Here is a 15619-nt window from a genome sequence, read left to right on the forward strand (position 1 = left end):
GCTGAAATGAACTGCTTAGTTTGAATATGAGGTGTGATCAGTGTCAGCGACAGCAAGTTGTGATCTACAGATGCCACCGATGCCGTGACAGTGTTTGCTTTATCTCGGTGCTGGCACTGATAATATGTGTTCAATTCTGTGTGTGGTAGCTGGATGTACTGGACAGACTGGGAGGAAGATGAGGTCAACGACAGCATAGGGCGGATAGAAAAGGCCTGGATGGACGGATCCAACCGCCGTATATTCGTCACCTCCAACATGCTGTGGCCCAACGGGCTGACGCTGGACCACAGCAGCAGCACGATGTACTGGTGCGACGCCTACTACGACCACATCGAGAAGATTCACCTAAATGGGACAGGAAGAATGGTATGTTACAGGCTTTCTTCTCAGGTGGTTATTAAACCGAGTTAGACCACTTCTGAGGTTTAACAGAGGGCCAGAAGGTGGACTTTAAATCACGATTTAAGTTCACGATTGGAATCGGTTGTAGACCAGCTCATTCTCATTTTTTAGAATAATAGAATTTGGAAGGCAGTCGATTAATTTAGAGGCTACATTGTTGCCAAGTTAACGTTTGATCGACTGTGGATAAAAGCATCTGTCTCCTCTGGTCAGTTGTAAGGCTGTTTTCTGCACACGCTTCTTGCATTTCAGGGTTAGAGTGTCTATGTTTGCAGCAGTGCGACGACTGAAACCTGCTCCTCTTCCCACAACAAGCATCCTTTCATCCCCATCCGCTCATCGACTCTACTGGCATATCACGCTAATTAATTATTTGCAAATGCTATTTAATCAATGCCAAGATTCTAGCAAACATTATTATAAGCAGACGTTTCTGTGTGAATAAATTTGTGCAGTGAAATTGAATCACATTCATCATATACTGCCATCAAATAATCTTTAAGCCTGTATTCAAACAGCTAAACGCCCGTTTGAGATGCCGATTCCTCTGACGGTGTCTCTGTAGCTCTGACCTCGTGACCCTACTGACTGTTTGCTTCATGTTGCAGGTGGTGTACAGCGGGAAAGAACTAAACCATCCGTTCGGAATCTCTCATTACCGCAATTTCATCTTTTGGACCGAGTACATGAACGCTTCGGTGTTCCAGCTGGACTTGACCAACGGCGATATCACTCTGTTGCGGAGCGAGAGGCCGCCGCTGTTCGGCCTGCGTGTCTTCAATGCGCAGAGTCAGCAAGGTTGGCTGCTTTCTCTTCATTTAGTCGTCATCCCACCCTGACACAGAAAGTGGCTGTTTTGCACTGGAAATAGAACCTCCCCCCTCCTGTAAATTCAGACATTTATAGCTCCTATAGCACTTTCCTTAATGGAGAGCACTTTCTAAGATATATACACCAGAAAGTTACGTATATGCCTATTGCTCTCAAATTTCACGGTATAAACCGGCACATTGATCAGCAGTGACAGTAGCTTTCAAATCACTTTGGGCTCCACTTTATGAAGTTAAATAAGATGACCAAGGTTTGGATGTCTCTGCTCTCTTCTGTAACAAATGATGATGGATTCCCGCTGTTAGCATGCTGAAAAGCAGAGATAGCAGAGGCATGGAGCATGTCAGCAGAGAGCTTCGCTGGACGTCTTGCTTTTTGCTTCACACCAGGTCAATGTTGACCGGCTGTTGTGTTGCTCTGACTGCAGAGGCCATTGCAGTTAAAAGTCACTGTACTCTAAAAACTCACACTTGGACATTAAAGTGGCTGGCTGCTATATGCACAGCCTCGTTCACGCCATGCAGAGACGTTTCTCTTTTGTTCATGCCACTGAATAGATTAATTGGCTGTCCGGTACTCTGAGTATTACTGATTGGCTCTTACAAAACCCAAAGCTTTATCTCATTGGCTCAGGCACTGCCTTTGGGTTCTGTGTTAAATGAAAGTGACAAAGGTGTCTCATGCCTTAACTTGATATGTGACTTTTTTCGATTGGAGAATGTCAGCTTTGTCCTGAAAGACAAATTATTCTTCAGAGAATGATAAAAATGTCAAATGTCTTTCACCCACACCGTTCCCAATAATTCACCTGACGTATGCTTATAGATCTCGCGGCATACAGCTGGCATGTCTACTATGTGGGGGAAAAGCTTTTGTACAAATGAAATGATTTATTTCGCTGCATTTAAAGGGTTTCCAGAAACTCTGATCTTTATTTCACAGATGGGAAAAAAAGGGGAAAACCAGGATAATACGGAGCTTAAAGTCAGCTTAGAAAATGTCGCTTTAAATGAGCAAGACACCGTGTTGTTTGGGTTCTGTTTCTCCAGGTGACAACGCATGTAGTGTGAATTATGGGGGCTGTACTACCCTCTGCCTCGCCATCCCAGGAGGGAGAGTGTGTGCCTGCGCTGACAACCAGGTTCTGGAGAAGAACAATGTCACCTGTGCAGGTAGGAGGACGTAATGAATCAGACGAGCCCTAAGATCAGGTTGTCCCAGTGTAGTGTAATCCTGCCGCGTCCTGTGGGACAGGCTTCTTTTCAAATCTGCAAATAAACAAGTAAATACAGCTGAGGGAGGATCCCAGTGGGTTCCCACGCTTGTACACATGAGGTTATGAAACATTAACACATTGTGCATGCTAGTTATTCGTTTTATATGCCAATATTTTCCCCTTAACACGTATTTCTTAGACGGTCCAGGGTTAAAATGATGTTTTCTCACTTGTGTCTCTCTCAGAAGCTTCCAGCAGTAGTTTAGAGCCACAGCGATGCAAAAGTGATGAGTTCCAGTGCCGTAATCAGCGGTGCATTCGGGCCTTGTGGAAGTGTGACGGAGATGATGACTGTCTGGATGGGAGTGACGAGGAGATCCAGAGCTGCTGTGAGGATCTCGGAATTAGCCTGCAGGCAACACACTGCACGCTAGCATGAAAAATGCACTGTCTGAACAGACACAGTGATGCGGCCGAGCAAGCAAAGCCTAAGCTTTTCAGGGCTAATTCCCTCTGGCTGTCAGCTGCTGTGTTCTTAAATGTCACTGAAAACCTCCTCCACTTTCTGCGTGCTTCCTTCTACAAATCAGTCGTGTAAACTCGATGTTAGATGGTTAAACATGGATTTTATACTTTTTATTATTATTATTATGTTTCAGATGGCAGCAGCACATCTTAAATACAGACCAGCCCAACACCTCCACTCTGTGTTAATCATGAACTTTGCACTGGGTAGAGTTACAGCATGCAGAGAAACACTCTCATTTCTTTAGTATGATTAATGAGCGGTGAGGCTTAATGAGTTCGAATTATCAAAGTTAATGTTAAATATTAGCACTGATTTTTTCTCTTTTTCATGATAAAGTCGCCTCAAATAAAACAAAAATCAGGCACTAAAACCAAAACCAAGCACAAATACACTTGAGACCACTAAAGATGATATAGAGACTAGAGATGGACCGATCCGATATTACGTATCGGTATCGGTCCGATACTGACCCAAATTACTGGATCGGATATCGGCGAGAAATAAAAAATGTAATCCGATCCATTAAATATCAAAAAAGCACCTCACAAAGCTTGCTACACGGCGTAACTTGGCTCATGACCGTAGCACGTTGCAGCAGTATGCGTCACGTGATAGCCTTGCTAGCAAACCAGCATTTCATCTCAGAGGAAGTTTTCCCAGAGAGAAGTAAAGCAAGTGTGTAAGTTCATCTCTGAATGTTTGTAAAGCATTCCCACCTTAAGCTTAACAATAGATATATGGAGCGACTGCCTCTCTCTCTCTCTCTCTCTCTCTCTCTCTCTCTCTCTCCTGCTGCTACTTCAATCGTGAAACAGATCAATGATCAGCTGATCGGCTTTTCTGTCGCGAGTCCGTCTCTCTTCTTAGTTTTTGGCCCACTTCTCACCAAAAAGAGGAAACCAGCGGCTGAACAACAGCAGCACTATTCAGCTTGATAATCTGTTGTTAGAATTTAATTAATATTATTTCTACACCAGGATCTTTTTCTACGTAGCTGACGGCTGGTAACTGTGCAGGGGCGGATCTAGCAAAGTTTAGCCAGGGGGGCCGATAGGGCATGAACAGGGAAAAGGGGGCACAAAGACATACTTTTCTTTCTTATTCTCATTTAAAATGTCGAGCTTTTAATAAATAATTATCTGAATCTTACACCCAAAGTTTTAATCTGATGTAAAATATATAGAAGTCCATTACTGTATATAGTAACTGTTAAGTCTAATATACCCTAGTAAGCTATAGTACTTTTTCCTTTGGGAAGATACCATCTGTGCAGTCTGCAGTTCTGTTGAAGAAAGATGTTGAATTTAATTATTCTTGAAAAATAATTTATTTCTGTGCATTTCCCCCCTGCATCAAATTAAATTTGATTACATCGATTAAGCATCATGAGCTGGAGGGTGGGGGGTGGTTCCCTATTTTTTTTTTTGCTGGGAGTTTACAACCCTATTAGTTAGGTTGCTTGATATTTCTGCTAAGTACTCTTTAAAATACCAGAATAGGGAGGATGGAGCAGGTTTACGTTTATTAGATTGATCAGTGTTGCTGAACTATGAAATATTTTGGGCGCAGTGTATTTTTTACATACAGGTATAACAGAATAGCTTTAGTTATTTATTTAAACTTGAGTATAAACTTATACAAAATGCAGCAAGATATTAAAAAAACGTTTTATTGATTAAAAAACACACTATATCGGATTCATATCGGTATCGGCAGATATCCAAATTTATGATATCGGTATCGGACATAAAAAAGTGGTATTGTGCCATCTCTAATAGAGACTCCATTACTCTCAATTAAAGGACGAACCAGCAAGGAGAAACATAAATGAGATTCCTCACACTCTGAAACATTATTACTCCTTTTATGGTTTTTAGTGCAGCTTGTTGTTGTATCAGTGTGAAATTAGTTACATTGTGACTTTAATTAAGTCTCAGTGAAAAGCTGCAGATATACTGTATAAACACAGGAAAGAGGTCCGATATTAAATAATATTGAAACTGAGACTCTGTGACTGTGCAAGCCGGTCATAAAGATGGCAGCCAGATCTATTATGTTCTAACATAAAGCCGATTACAATCTGCTCGTTCCTTCACTGAATTCAAGTGTTTTGGCCAGCCGTGTCTGTTAGTGTAGCTCCGCTGCTCTGCTGTTTGACAGCTGGACTTGACTTAATATTTATACTTTGTCAGCTTAAATAATATGAAAAGAATATGAAACCATATGAAACCAAAGCTACAAAGAAAGCTGCAGTGCTGATGAGGTTTTTCTTACTTTAAAGTTTTCTCACATTGATCAAATGTGAGAAAACAGCTTGTGAAGCACACGCTACCTGACAAAATGACAATCATGCATATTTTTGACTGGCACAGCACGGTCTCAGGTTTGGTTGGCGTGCGTCAGATAATTATGACCTTGGCTTTTGCCGTTCCCTCCCCTCCAGCCTTATTAAAGACCAAATAACACAATAAAACATCGCAGGTCGACAGTTCAGCACCTTTTGAACCCAGACTGCTCCGAAGGCAGGTCACGTCAGCGCTGAGTGACTTCGTGACAGTTGTTGAGTTTGTGCTCTCTGCAGTTTAGATTCTGCCACATTACAACACTAACATGCAGTGTTTGTCAGATATACTTCTTCATTCTTGTGTTCGTTCATTTGATTTCATTGACTGATCTACTTTTTGTGCGGTGAACTCTTTGCAGACAACCACACTTGTCCCCTCAATCAGTTCAAATGCAGCAACAATCGCTGCATCCCCAAACGATGGCTCTGCGATGGGACAAACGACTGTGGCAACAGCGAGGACGAGTCCAACAACACCTGCTCAGGTACGCACGGGACTGCTTTCACGTCGGGTTTAGATTTGTGGAGTTTTGGATGTCAGTCGTGTGCCACCTGTCAGCGCTGCTCGTCTGTGCTCGCTGGCTCATTTTCAGTCGTTTCACATTTTATCAAATATGATTAATTCTATGAATAAACGCTGATGTGAAAACGGTGATTTCAGGAAAACGTAGCGTGGTTACAGGTGCTTGTACAGAGGCCTGTTCAGCTATGTAAACTTCGCGCAGCTTCTCATCTGCACAGTAGGCCAGGAAACATTTGTCTCTGACGTCTTTTGATAAAAATGTTCTCACTTCAGATGTGCTTTATTCTCTAAGACTTGAACACTGGTGTCAAGTGCTGTCAAGGCAGCCGTCACTGTAATATTTTGAGGCTGTGAAGGAGCGATCAATCTCATTGTTTAAGGGCGTTCTAGTATCAAAGACTTGGAGCATCTACGAGGACACTTACAGCATATCGCATTAGTCGTACTTCTCCGGAGCTTTTTATCCTCAGAGGATCGATCGATGAGCATTAGCCAGAAGATGACGAATGTTCCCCCGTCGGTGAATTGACACGCGAATCCCACATCAGCAACACATCAGCTGCTGTCACGAGTGTGACCACCAGCACGTAACTGACAGCCCATCAGCAACAGCGCGTTTTCCACGCCCGTCGCGCGATTGAGTGATAAAGGGTTTGCGCCGGCCTTACATTGACATTTGGGTGATCTAGTGACCATTAGAGTTGTTGTGCACCCGCTACACTGACTTATGCAGGTGCGATTGAATTAAGTGGTCTCTTTCTTCTTCCTCAGCCCAGCCCTGTCAGGCAGACCAGTTCTCCTGCCAGAACGGACGATGTATACCTCGCAGTTGGAGCTGTGATCGGGAGGACGACTGTGGGGATAAGTCTGATGAAATATCATGCGGTGAGTCACGCGTGCTTTTCGCCAGACGTCACTCAAACGTCACTCTGCGTGTGACCGAGTACGTTTGTCTTGGCTCTGTTTGATTAACAGCAACATAATGATTTCATTAAACGCAAGTAAAATCATTCGGGGTCATTTTCTGTTACTTCTCACATTTAATATTAGTGAGATGTTTTAACCCTTTCAGGGCTGTAAATTTAATATGCTGAAATTTCAAAAATCTCTTTACAAATGTCAAATGTATACGATGCAGTTCCCACTTGGAGCCAAAAATATGTGCTAAGCTGTTCTCACTTCATAATATGATACAAGTTCTGCTGTTTTCACATTACTCTTTAATAGCACACCATAGGGGAAATAACAAAACATAAGTACTTTTAAAAATATAATAAATCAATAAAATGTGGTTTTCTTTTTACAACAAAACAGCTCAGCTAATGTGACAGGTATGAAAGAGATTTATGTGAAACAAATCAAACCAAAGCTAACAGACCTATGCAGCGTCCCTGCTGCTATACCTGCACGGCTAGTGCAGTGTGGATGTGTGTACTGCTGCCTGTGGAGCTGCTGGAGGTTCAAAGACAAAGGAAGACTGATGCAGGGTGGACAGCAGGAAGCACAGGTGAACAATGTCAGCCAGCTGCCTGCTGAGGTAAAGGATTTTGTTTTCGTCAGTGGCTCCGGCCGGTCGGTGGTCCCTCGTTCGATCCCTTTAGTGTGGCTGCTTCCCAAAAGTAGCAGCTTAATGTCCAGGAGAGTTAAGGAGAGTAGAGAGAATGTGATTTTGATCTGCTGGACAGTTTTAATGCAGTTTGAAAACATGAAGGTAGAAGAAGCTCAGAAGACATTTTCCAACTGCAAAATTCTTGAGCATTTTTGTGACGTTTTAGAAAGGCGCTGCTTCATTCAGTGGACAGAGAGACTTGGCATTCATTTATTGATGCTGTGTGCTCTGGACCAAGACCTAGACATGTCCTCACAAATGGCAGCAGCTTCGGTGGGTGGTGCTGGGTACAGTAGCTCACTGTTCTGTAGTCATGTCTCAGTGGTATTATACAATCTGTCAGCTTCACTTAGGGAAAGTTGTACTCTGTGTTCTGGGCTAATCCTAGACAGCATAATAAAAATACATGGCATGCCATTATGACCCGAGCGCTTCGAGCTCTTTGAAGATGTATTTAACCTTTTATTGAAGCAGGGGAAAGAATGTCTGCAGCTACAAATTTCATACGTTTTCATCAGCGATGCTGAATTGGAAGCATACGTTTAAAAGAAGGTTTAAAGACTCGCTTTAATCACTATTTGTATGAAATCAGCCTTTAACAGTGATCGATGTTTGCCAAATGCTGCAGCGTGCTGTATCGTCTCAGCCTCCCTTTGTGTGTCCTAAGCCGCTTCAATATGCAGTCACAAACAGCCGGGGTGTAAGCAGTAATTAAAGTTCATGCTCGGCTTCATTCAATCATAATCAAGCTGTGCAGCAAAACATATTCTCTCCCGTACTGCTGTCTGAGCTTCCTCAGGCATTACTTCTCTGCAGGCGCTGCTCTGTGCAGCTCTGGCAGCTCACTTAGCTTCAGTGGAGCTACTGTGGGTTTAGGAACACCTGAAGCTCAGTGGTGGCCGCCTTAGAGATTGATACTAATTTGGATTTTGTTTGTCAGTAGTTTAGTAGTTGTCACACACCGTCTTCTACTGGGCGCTCGGTTCGCTCGCTGCTCTGTTCGCCGACATTATTTATGGATGCCGGTGTTTTATTTTTAACAACACTCACTGTTTACTCGAAACCTTCATTATTTATGTATGTCTCGTCTTCATTTTTAACGAATGTTAAATTCCAGCCAGGCATGTGCCGTCGCTGAAACCTGACATGTTTGAGGAAAGCATCCTGTAGGACAGAAATATTATCTGTCTCCTCTGCAGCGCCTAAAAGTATTCCAGTCAACAAATCATTTCAAATATAGGCCTGTGTTTTATACTCAAGTCAATAAAGCTTCAGGCATCCAGGATCGTATCTCCGAGTCAAAAACACGGCTGGTGTCTGATGGGAATGAAAACGTTAACCTGACATTGTCACAATGTCACCAGCACACAGAGTCCACCGGAAACTGTTTGATTATTCAGTGTTTTTCTAATTGTATCGTCATGAAACGTAATGTTGAACCGAGAAGGAGCTCCTGGATTTTTGCTGTTTCTCTGACTGCTGGTACAGTCTGATGCAGGACGTCCACTCCTGGAGGGACTGTGTTAACACTAGGGCTGCCACAAACTATTATTTAGATAGTCGACTAGTCACCGATTGACTAATCAGATCATCATCCATTGGACGTAAAACGTACAGCTTATTGCACCAGCAGCATCTGCTCTTATATAACTATCATTAGCTTACAGCTTTAAGTGTTTAAGGTATGTGCTAACTAAAAATAAAGACAAGATGATAGTTTATTAAATCTTAATGAAATCTGCAGATTGTTTCGGTGAAGTTTAATAAACTCCTTGCTATCTAAAATATAACAGGACACCGGAGTAGATTCTCGAGCATCTCACACTTCTGATAATCAGCTGTCTGCTTGATGTTTATTCAGCTGTGTAAAAACTATAACTTTAATCTCAGCCAAACCGATTTACTCAGGAACAAATAAAATACTAAAAAAAGCCAAACAATAACATTTTAAGTTATCTAAGTGACTTATATATCATGTTTAACCTGAGTAGCGAAAGACGGCGGTGGGTTTGAAAACGATTTGCGGGAGTCCGGTGTTCTCACGGCTCTAGTTAGCCTAGCCCCCGGCTAGCTATCAAGCTAGTGGGTAACAGACGTCTCCGAAAACGTCGGAGCGCTTTTGAAAATATGTGGTGTCTTGATAAACTGAGCAGATATTTGAGGTTTACACAGCTACATTCTCGCCTGAAAATATGTTCAACGTTTATTTTGTGACCCAGAAAGAATAATAAGAGTAATATTAAAACTAACTAGCTGCCGCCATTGTTGGAAACTGAGCTGGGCTGCGCTATGAATTCTGGGACACAGCTTCTTCTTCTTCTTCGGGGTTTAACGGCAGCTGGCATCCTTGTACATGTAGTGCTGCCATCTTCTGTTTCAGTCCGTTATTACACTCTTAAATCCTACTACTTATTCCTGCGTCTTTTGTGATCTTACAAAGCTTCAAACGACGCGTCGACTATTGAATCAGTCGTCGACGATTTTGATGGTCGAAGTAATCGTGACTAGTCAACTAATCGTGGCAGCCCTAGTTAACACTAGCATGATTGCTTTTATATTACACACCTGCTGATGATCAGTTCATCAGGTGAATGTGATGTTTTTACCCTCTTGATTGAAGCAATAAGTGTGAAAGTGTGTCATCAGCAGAAGAATCAGAAGGATGCTGGACATCTCAAGATCCATCATTCTTGATTCAAACATTATGTTCCTTTCCTAACATCACTTTAACCAGACAACTTTTGTTCTGTTCTGCCAGATAATGCACTTTGTCACTGTGTGAAAGGGGTAAAAAACTAAAATGATGAAACGGCTTACCCAAGAGTCCCAAATGAACCCAAATGGGAATCTCTGGAAGGTCGCTGAGGTTAAAGCTATTACTAAAAAATCCCTACGGTTACCAATCTGTGGTGCAGACGGAAGATTAAACCTGAGCGTTGTGAGACACTGGGAACATCCTGCAGTCACGAATGTGAGCTGTCAGCAGATATATTTAAACTACAGCTTATCAATGTTATTATCATTTTAATTTATTCTTTAAGTCAGCTCCAGACTATCAATGCATGTATGGAAAGGCGTATAACAATAATTAATATTTTTAATATTTTCAGTTTTATGGTCATGGACACGTTTAACAAACCTTCATATAAGAATTAACATGATAGTAACATTTATATTGAAGATGTTTCACAGTGACTGAAATATCTCAGGACTAATGAATGAGTTTCCCTGTGATGTGTGCATCCATAATGTGAGAAATATGATTTTAATCACTCTTGTTTTCCTGTTTTTCTTCCTATAACTGAAACGTGCAGCTGCCTGTAAAAACCTTTTTAGTTTATAGATTATTTTCATTTATTCGACAGATTTATGAGACACAAGTCTTTCACTCAGACTGTCGTCTTTGATTCCATACAGTATGTTTGTTATTTTTTACATATAAAAATGTAATAAGATTATTTTTAAAAATTATTGGTATTGTTTTTGTTTATTTTATATAATTTTCAGAGTCTAGGTCAGTGTTGAGTTTAGGACACAAACCTGATGTTTGCTATCACATTTTACAAGCACAGCTGATTGTTTGTGGCTTCGTGAAGCAAATATTTCTTTGATTTGAACTTATGTTTGTTTATGTGCAGTTTTCCCCACCTGTGAGCCCGTCACCCAGTTCAGCTGCTCCAGTGGACGATGCATCAGTGTGGAGTGGCACTGCGATGCAGGTGAAAGCATAAACTGACTCTAACCTTGGCCAGTGGTAACTTTATTGTCCCCAGTGAGAAATTGATTTGCAGTCTGTTCACACAGAGAGAGAAAAACAAACAAACACAACACACAAGTGCATTGTGCAACAGCAACAACCTTCATGGTTTAGTGTTATTAACCAGGATTATATATACCTTACCCCTTACACCCACCAGCGTTCATAATAATAATCTGTCACTGAACTTTTGTGCATGTGTGCAGATGACGACTGTGGAGACGGCAGCGATGAAGTGGGCTGCATCCAGTCTTGCTCCAATACCCACTTCCAGTGCTCTAATGGCCGCTGTATCCCCGACCACTGGGCCTGCGACGGCGACAACGACTGTGGTGACCTCAGCGACGAGACCTTAACCTGCAGAGGTGGAACTGCATGTAAGCGACGTCTGCACAGCGTGTTAAAATGCTGATGAACAGGTTTTGAAATGACCGACACATCCTGTCTTACATTTGTTCAAACAGCTAGTGTTAACCTGTTTATTTATAATACACCGTCATAGATTAAATCATCACACACGAGCTGCCTGTGCCACCTTCACGAGCGCTGACTTATATTTATTGGAGTGTGCAAATGATTTTAGTTACAACTCAAATCAGCATTTAAATGTAGGTGTTGTAATTACAAGTTTAACAGCTAATCAGCTCGAGTCCACTAACTCTGTGTTCACACTGCTGTGTGATGAAATCTTATCTGCTCTGTGTTCGCGGGAATTTTACCATCAGGACTTGAATCATTTAATCTAATTATCACACAAACCTTATGTAAGCTCCTAGAAAACTCACAGCTCGCTTGCTTGTCACTAGAATGTGTACACTATTCATCAAACCATTTCCTGATGGGAGCTGCAGACGTCTCCTCCCCCTGTGTCTAATTCTGCCTTCACCCCAGAGGCTTGAATTTGTCTCCGCTGTGCTTCTACTGTTAAATAGTTTTCTGTTTTTTCATTTAAGCATTAAGCCATCACATCCAAATCAACACACACGGAATATATAATAAGGTGAGCTTGAACCAGTGAGTCAGATACTGTGTCTGACTATGGATCAGCTGGCTTGGGTGGGTCAGCTGCTCAACAGAAGGTTGGTAGTTTGATCCCCGGGTCCTCCGGTGAGCACGGTCGTGTATCGTTTTGCGAGTTTTGCTTACCCACCCAATCATTCTTAAAACACAGGCTGTGACTCCACAATTACACACACACACACACACACACACACACACACACACACACTCGTTTTCATATCTTAGTGAGGACCTCTCATTGACATATGCTTTCCCTGTCCCCTTACTCCAGACCTTCCCAAAGTGTGGGGCCCGCCCCCTAGGGGGGGGCACAGAGCCATTGCAGGGGGGGCGCGGAATGAAAAAGGGGGAAAAAAATAAAACGCTTGGACACTGCTAGCACGGCGCCCACAGAAACGCAAAGCAGGAGATGAAGCATCGCTGAATATGTTTCCAAACCAACTTCATTCTAAGCCAAAGACTAGAAAATATGGTGAAGCATATCTTCCCTTTGGTTTCACCTGCAGAAGTGCCGAGGTAGGTCTCCCTGCAGGATTGGTTTTCCCTTCGTCGGGAGCAGCGCTGGGCTGTTTAAATCACAGACAAACAGGATCCCACAGCTGTTTATGTTTTTAAACCCATTTTGCACAGAGAGGCATTTTTTGAAAAATGTATTGATAGCAATGTTGAATATTATTACACATGAAGAAAAACAACTACACGTAAAATAATCACACCGTGAAGCCTCTGCCTTTCTAAATGGAGGGACAGTAACTGCGTGTAAAACCTGCAGATAGTTATATTTTGTCTCTATCTGCCATTCTGCAATTCATCTCATGTAAAAAATAACGTGTGCACAGCGTGACGTGAAAAAAGGCACATACCTTTGACGTTGCGTGACCAACTCTGTATTCCTCGTCAAAAAATCTCAGTTTTCGGTGATTCAAAACGCCGTTTACGTGGACGAAACAGCTGCGTTTTCAAAAATACCCGTGTAGGTGCGGACGCAGCGTAAGAGAGTTAGTTTATTTTCTTACTACCTGTAATTTATTGCAGATTACTTGTATTTGCTTAATTGTTTACTAAATGTTTGAGGTGTGAAATAAACCGCAATGGAGCAAAATATGTGTGTGTGTGGCTGGAGGATGTGTTTGTGCACGCACGCGCGAGAAGGGGGGGGCGCGAACATTTTTCTTGTAACACAAGGGGGGCCCAGCAAAAAAAGTTTGGGAACCACTGCCTTACTCTAACTATGAAGAGTGAATGTCTAACCCTGACCCTCAGCCTGACCCTGACCAGCCAACAGGGGACAAAGAAGTTACACAAAATTACTAACAAGCAAAATGGGACAAAAACTAATGAACAAAAAGACCAGGCTCATCGGAGGAAGAGGAGGACCTCAGGGTGGACTTCGGTCCACAGAGGAACACTTAAACTAGATTTTGTCCTTAAATGTCTTCAAACTGGTGGGCACAGCATTTTGTCCCCATAAGGACTGTTGGTCTCCACAAGTATAGTAGCATGCCTGTTTCCTGTCCTCACAAGGATGTCTAAACATGTGCACACACACACACACACACACACGCAGCCGTCGTACCCGATTGTTTGATGAAACCCGTGTGTGTGATATACTAAGCGGAGCGATTAAAGAAGACAGAAATATCTGGGAGACATAAACCTTAAAGACTTGTGAAATAACTTCACTCTTCTCAGGCTGCTGACCTGTTATCGACGCCACTGCCCGGCTCACAGAAATATTTGCCACCAATACGTCTCTTTTAAAATAAAAGTTAACTACGACGTTTTTGTTCGTGACACTTTGCTGTATATCTCAAAGGCATTCATTGTCAAATTAATTTTGCTTTAGTGTTGCCGCCGGTGATCGAGTGCAGTGCCGAGGAATTCCACTGCGTCACCGACGGGACCTGCATCCCGGAGCGCTGGAGCTGCGACGGCGATAAGGACTGTGAGGACGGGAGCGATGAGAAGGACTGCGAGGGCACGAAGAGGATGTGTGACCCCAAGGCTAAGTTCACCTGCAAAGATACAGGTAGTGAATACAGCACAGTGTTAAACACCATGATAACAACGAGCTGTGAGTTAAATGTGCAGGTGACAGGTAGAAACACACCGAGCGGTCCTAGAGGCGCCACCCCTGTGTTGTGGTGCTGTTGTTGTTCTAACTCAACAATTAATGCAAACTGATGTTTCGTAGCTTTGAGATACTTTCCAGATTTTTTTGAATGTTTACACTTCATTAGTGAGCTGACAGTGATGCTGTGGGTCTGACTGCGGTAACATCGAGTCCTGAGGCATAAAAATTAAACTTAGCATGGATTTGAGTTCAGTAAGTAAACCTTTAAACAACAGTGAATTTAGTGAAATCCAGCCACAATATTTGAATGAGTTATAAATGAATCTTCCATCTGCGTGTAGTTCTTGAACCAATCAGAGTCTGTTTACAGTGGGGCAAAAAAGTATTTAGTCAGCCACCGATTGTGCAAGTTCCCCCACTTAAAATGATGACAGAGGTCAGTAATTTGCACCAGAGGTACACTTCAACTGTGAGAGACAGAATGTGAAAAAAAAAATCCATGAATTCACATGGTAGGATTTGTAAAGAATTTATTCGTAAATCAGGGTGGAAAATAAGTATTTGGTCACCTCAAACAAGGAAAATCCCTGGATCTCACAGACCTGTAACGTCTTCTGTAAGAAGCTTTTCTGTCCCCCACTCGTTACCTGTATGAATGGCACCTGTTTGACCTCATCATCTGTATAAAAGACACCTGTCCACAGCCTCAACCAGTCAGACTCCAAACTCCGCCATGGCCAAGACCAAAGAGCTTTCGAAGGACACCAGGAAAAGAATTGTAGACCTGCAACAGACTGGGAAGAGTGAATCTACAATAGGCAAGCAGCTTGGTGTGAAAAAATCAACTGTGGGAGCAATCATCAGAAAATGGAAGACATACAAGACCACTGATAATCTCCCTCGATCTGGGGCTCCACGCAAGATCTCATCCCGTGGGGTCAAAATGATCATGAGAACGGTGAGCAAAGATCCCAGAACCACACGGGGGGACCTGGTGAATGACCTGCAGAGAGCTGGGACCAAAGTAACAAAGGTCACCATCAGTAACACACTACAACGGCAGGGAATCAAATCCCGCAGTGCCAGACGTGTTCCGCTGCTGAAGCCAGTGCATGTCCAGGCCCGTCTGAAGTTTGCCAGAGAGCACATGGATGATACAGCAGAGGATTGGGAGAATGTCATGTGGTCAGATGAAACCAAAGTAGAACTTTTTGGTATAAACTCAACTCGTCGTGTTTGGAGGAAGAAGAATACTGAGTTGCATCCCAAGAACACCATACCTACTGTGAAGCATGGGGGTGGAAACATCAT

General features: G+C 42.7%; 1 protein-coding gene across 7 annotated transcripts in view; it reads left to right on the top strand.

Annotated features, from left to right (window-relative positions):
- lrp1bb (low density lipoprotein receptor-related protein 1Bb) overlaps nt 1–15619 on the top strand; it is a 387404-nt gene that overhangs the window by 250443 nt on the left and 121342 nt on the right. For all 7 annotated transcript variants that reach the window (XM_085136443.1, XM_085136442.1, XM_085136445.1 and 4 more), the window contains 9 exons: nt 150–369; nt 1014–1203; nt 2286–2408; nt 2698–2841; nt 5685–5810; nt 6620–6733; nt 11096–11176; nt 11421–11591; nt 14081–14263. In XM_085136443.1, coding sequence (XP_084992569.1) covers nt 150–369; nt 1014–1203; nt 2286–2408; nt 2698–2841; nt 5685–5810; nt 6620–6733; nt 11096–11176; nt 11421–11591; nt 14081–14263 — 1352 coding nt within the window. The remainder of the gene's footprint in view (nt 1–149; nt 370–1013; nt 1204–2285; nt 2409–2697; nt 2842–5684; nt 5811–6619; nt 6734–11095; nt 11177–11420; nt 11592–14080; nt 14264–15619) is intronic.

The sequence above is a fragment of the Neolamprologus multifasciatus genome, chromosome 16 (genome assembly GCF_963576455.1).
Source record: "Neolamprologus multifasciatus chromosome 16, fNeoMul1.2, whole genome shotgun sequence".
In the NCBI taxonomy this organism is placed as follows: Eukaryota; Metazoa; Chordata; class Actinopteri; order Cichliformes; family Cichlidae; genus Neolamprologus; species Neolamprologus multifasciatus.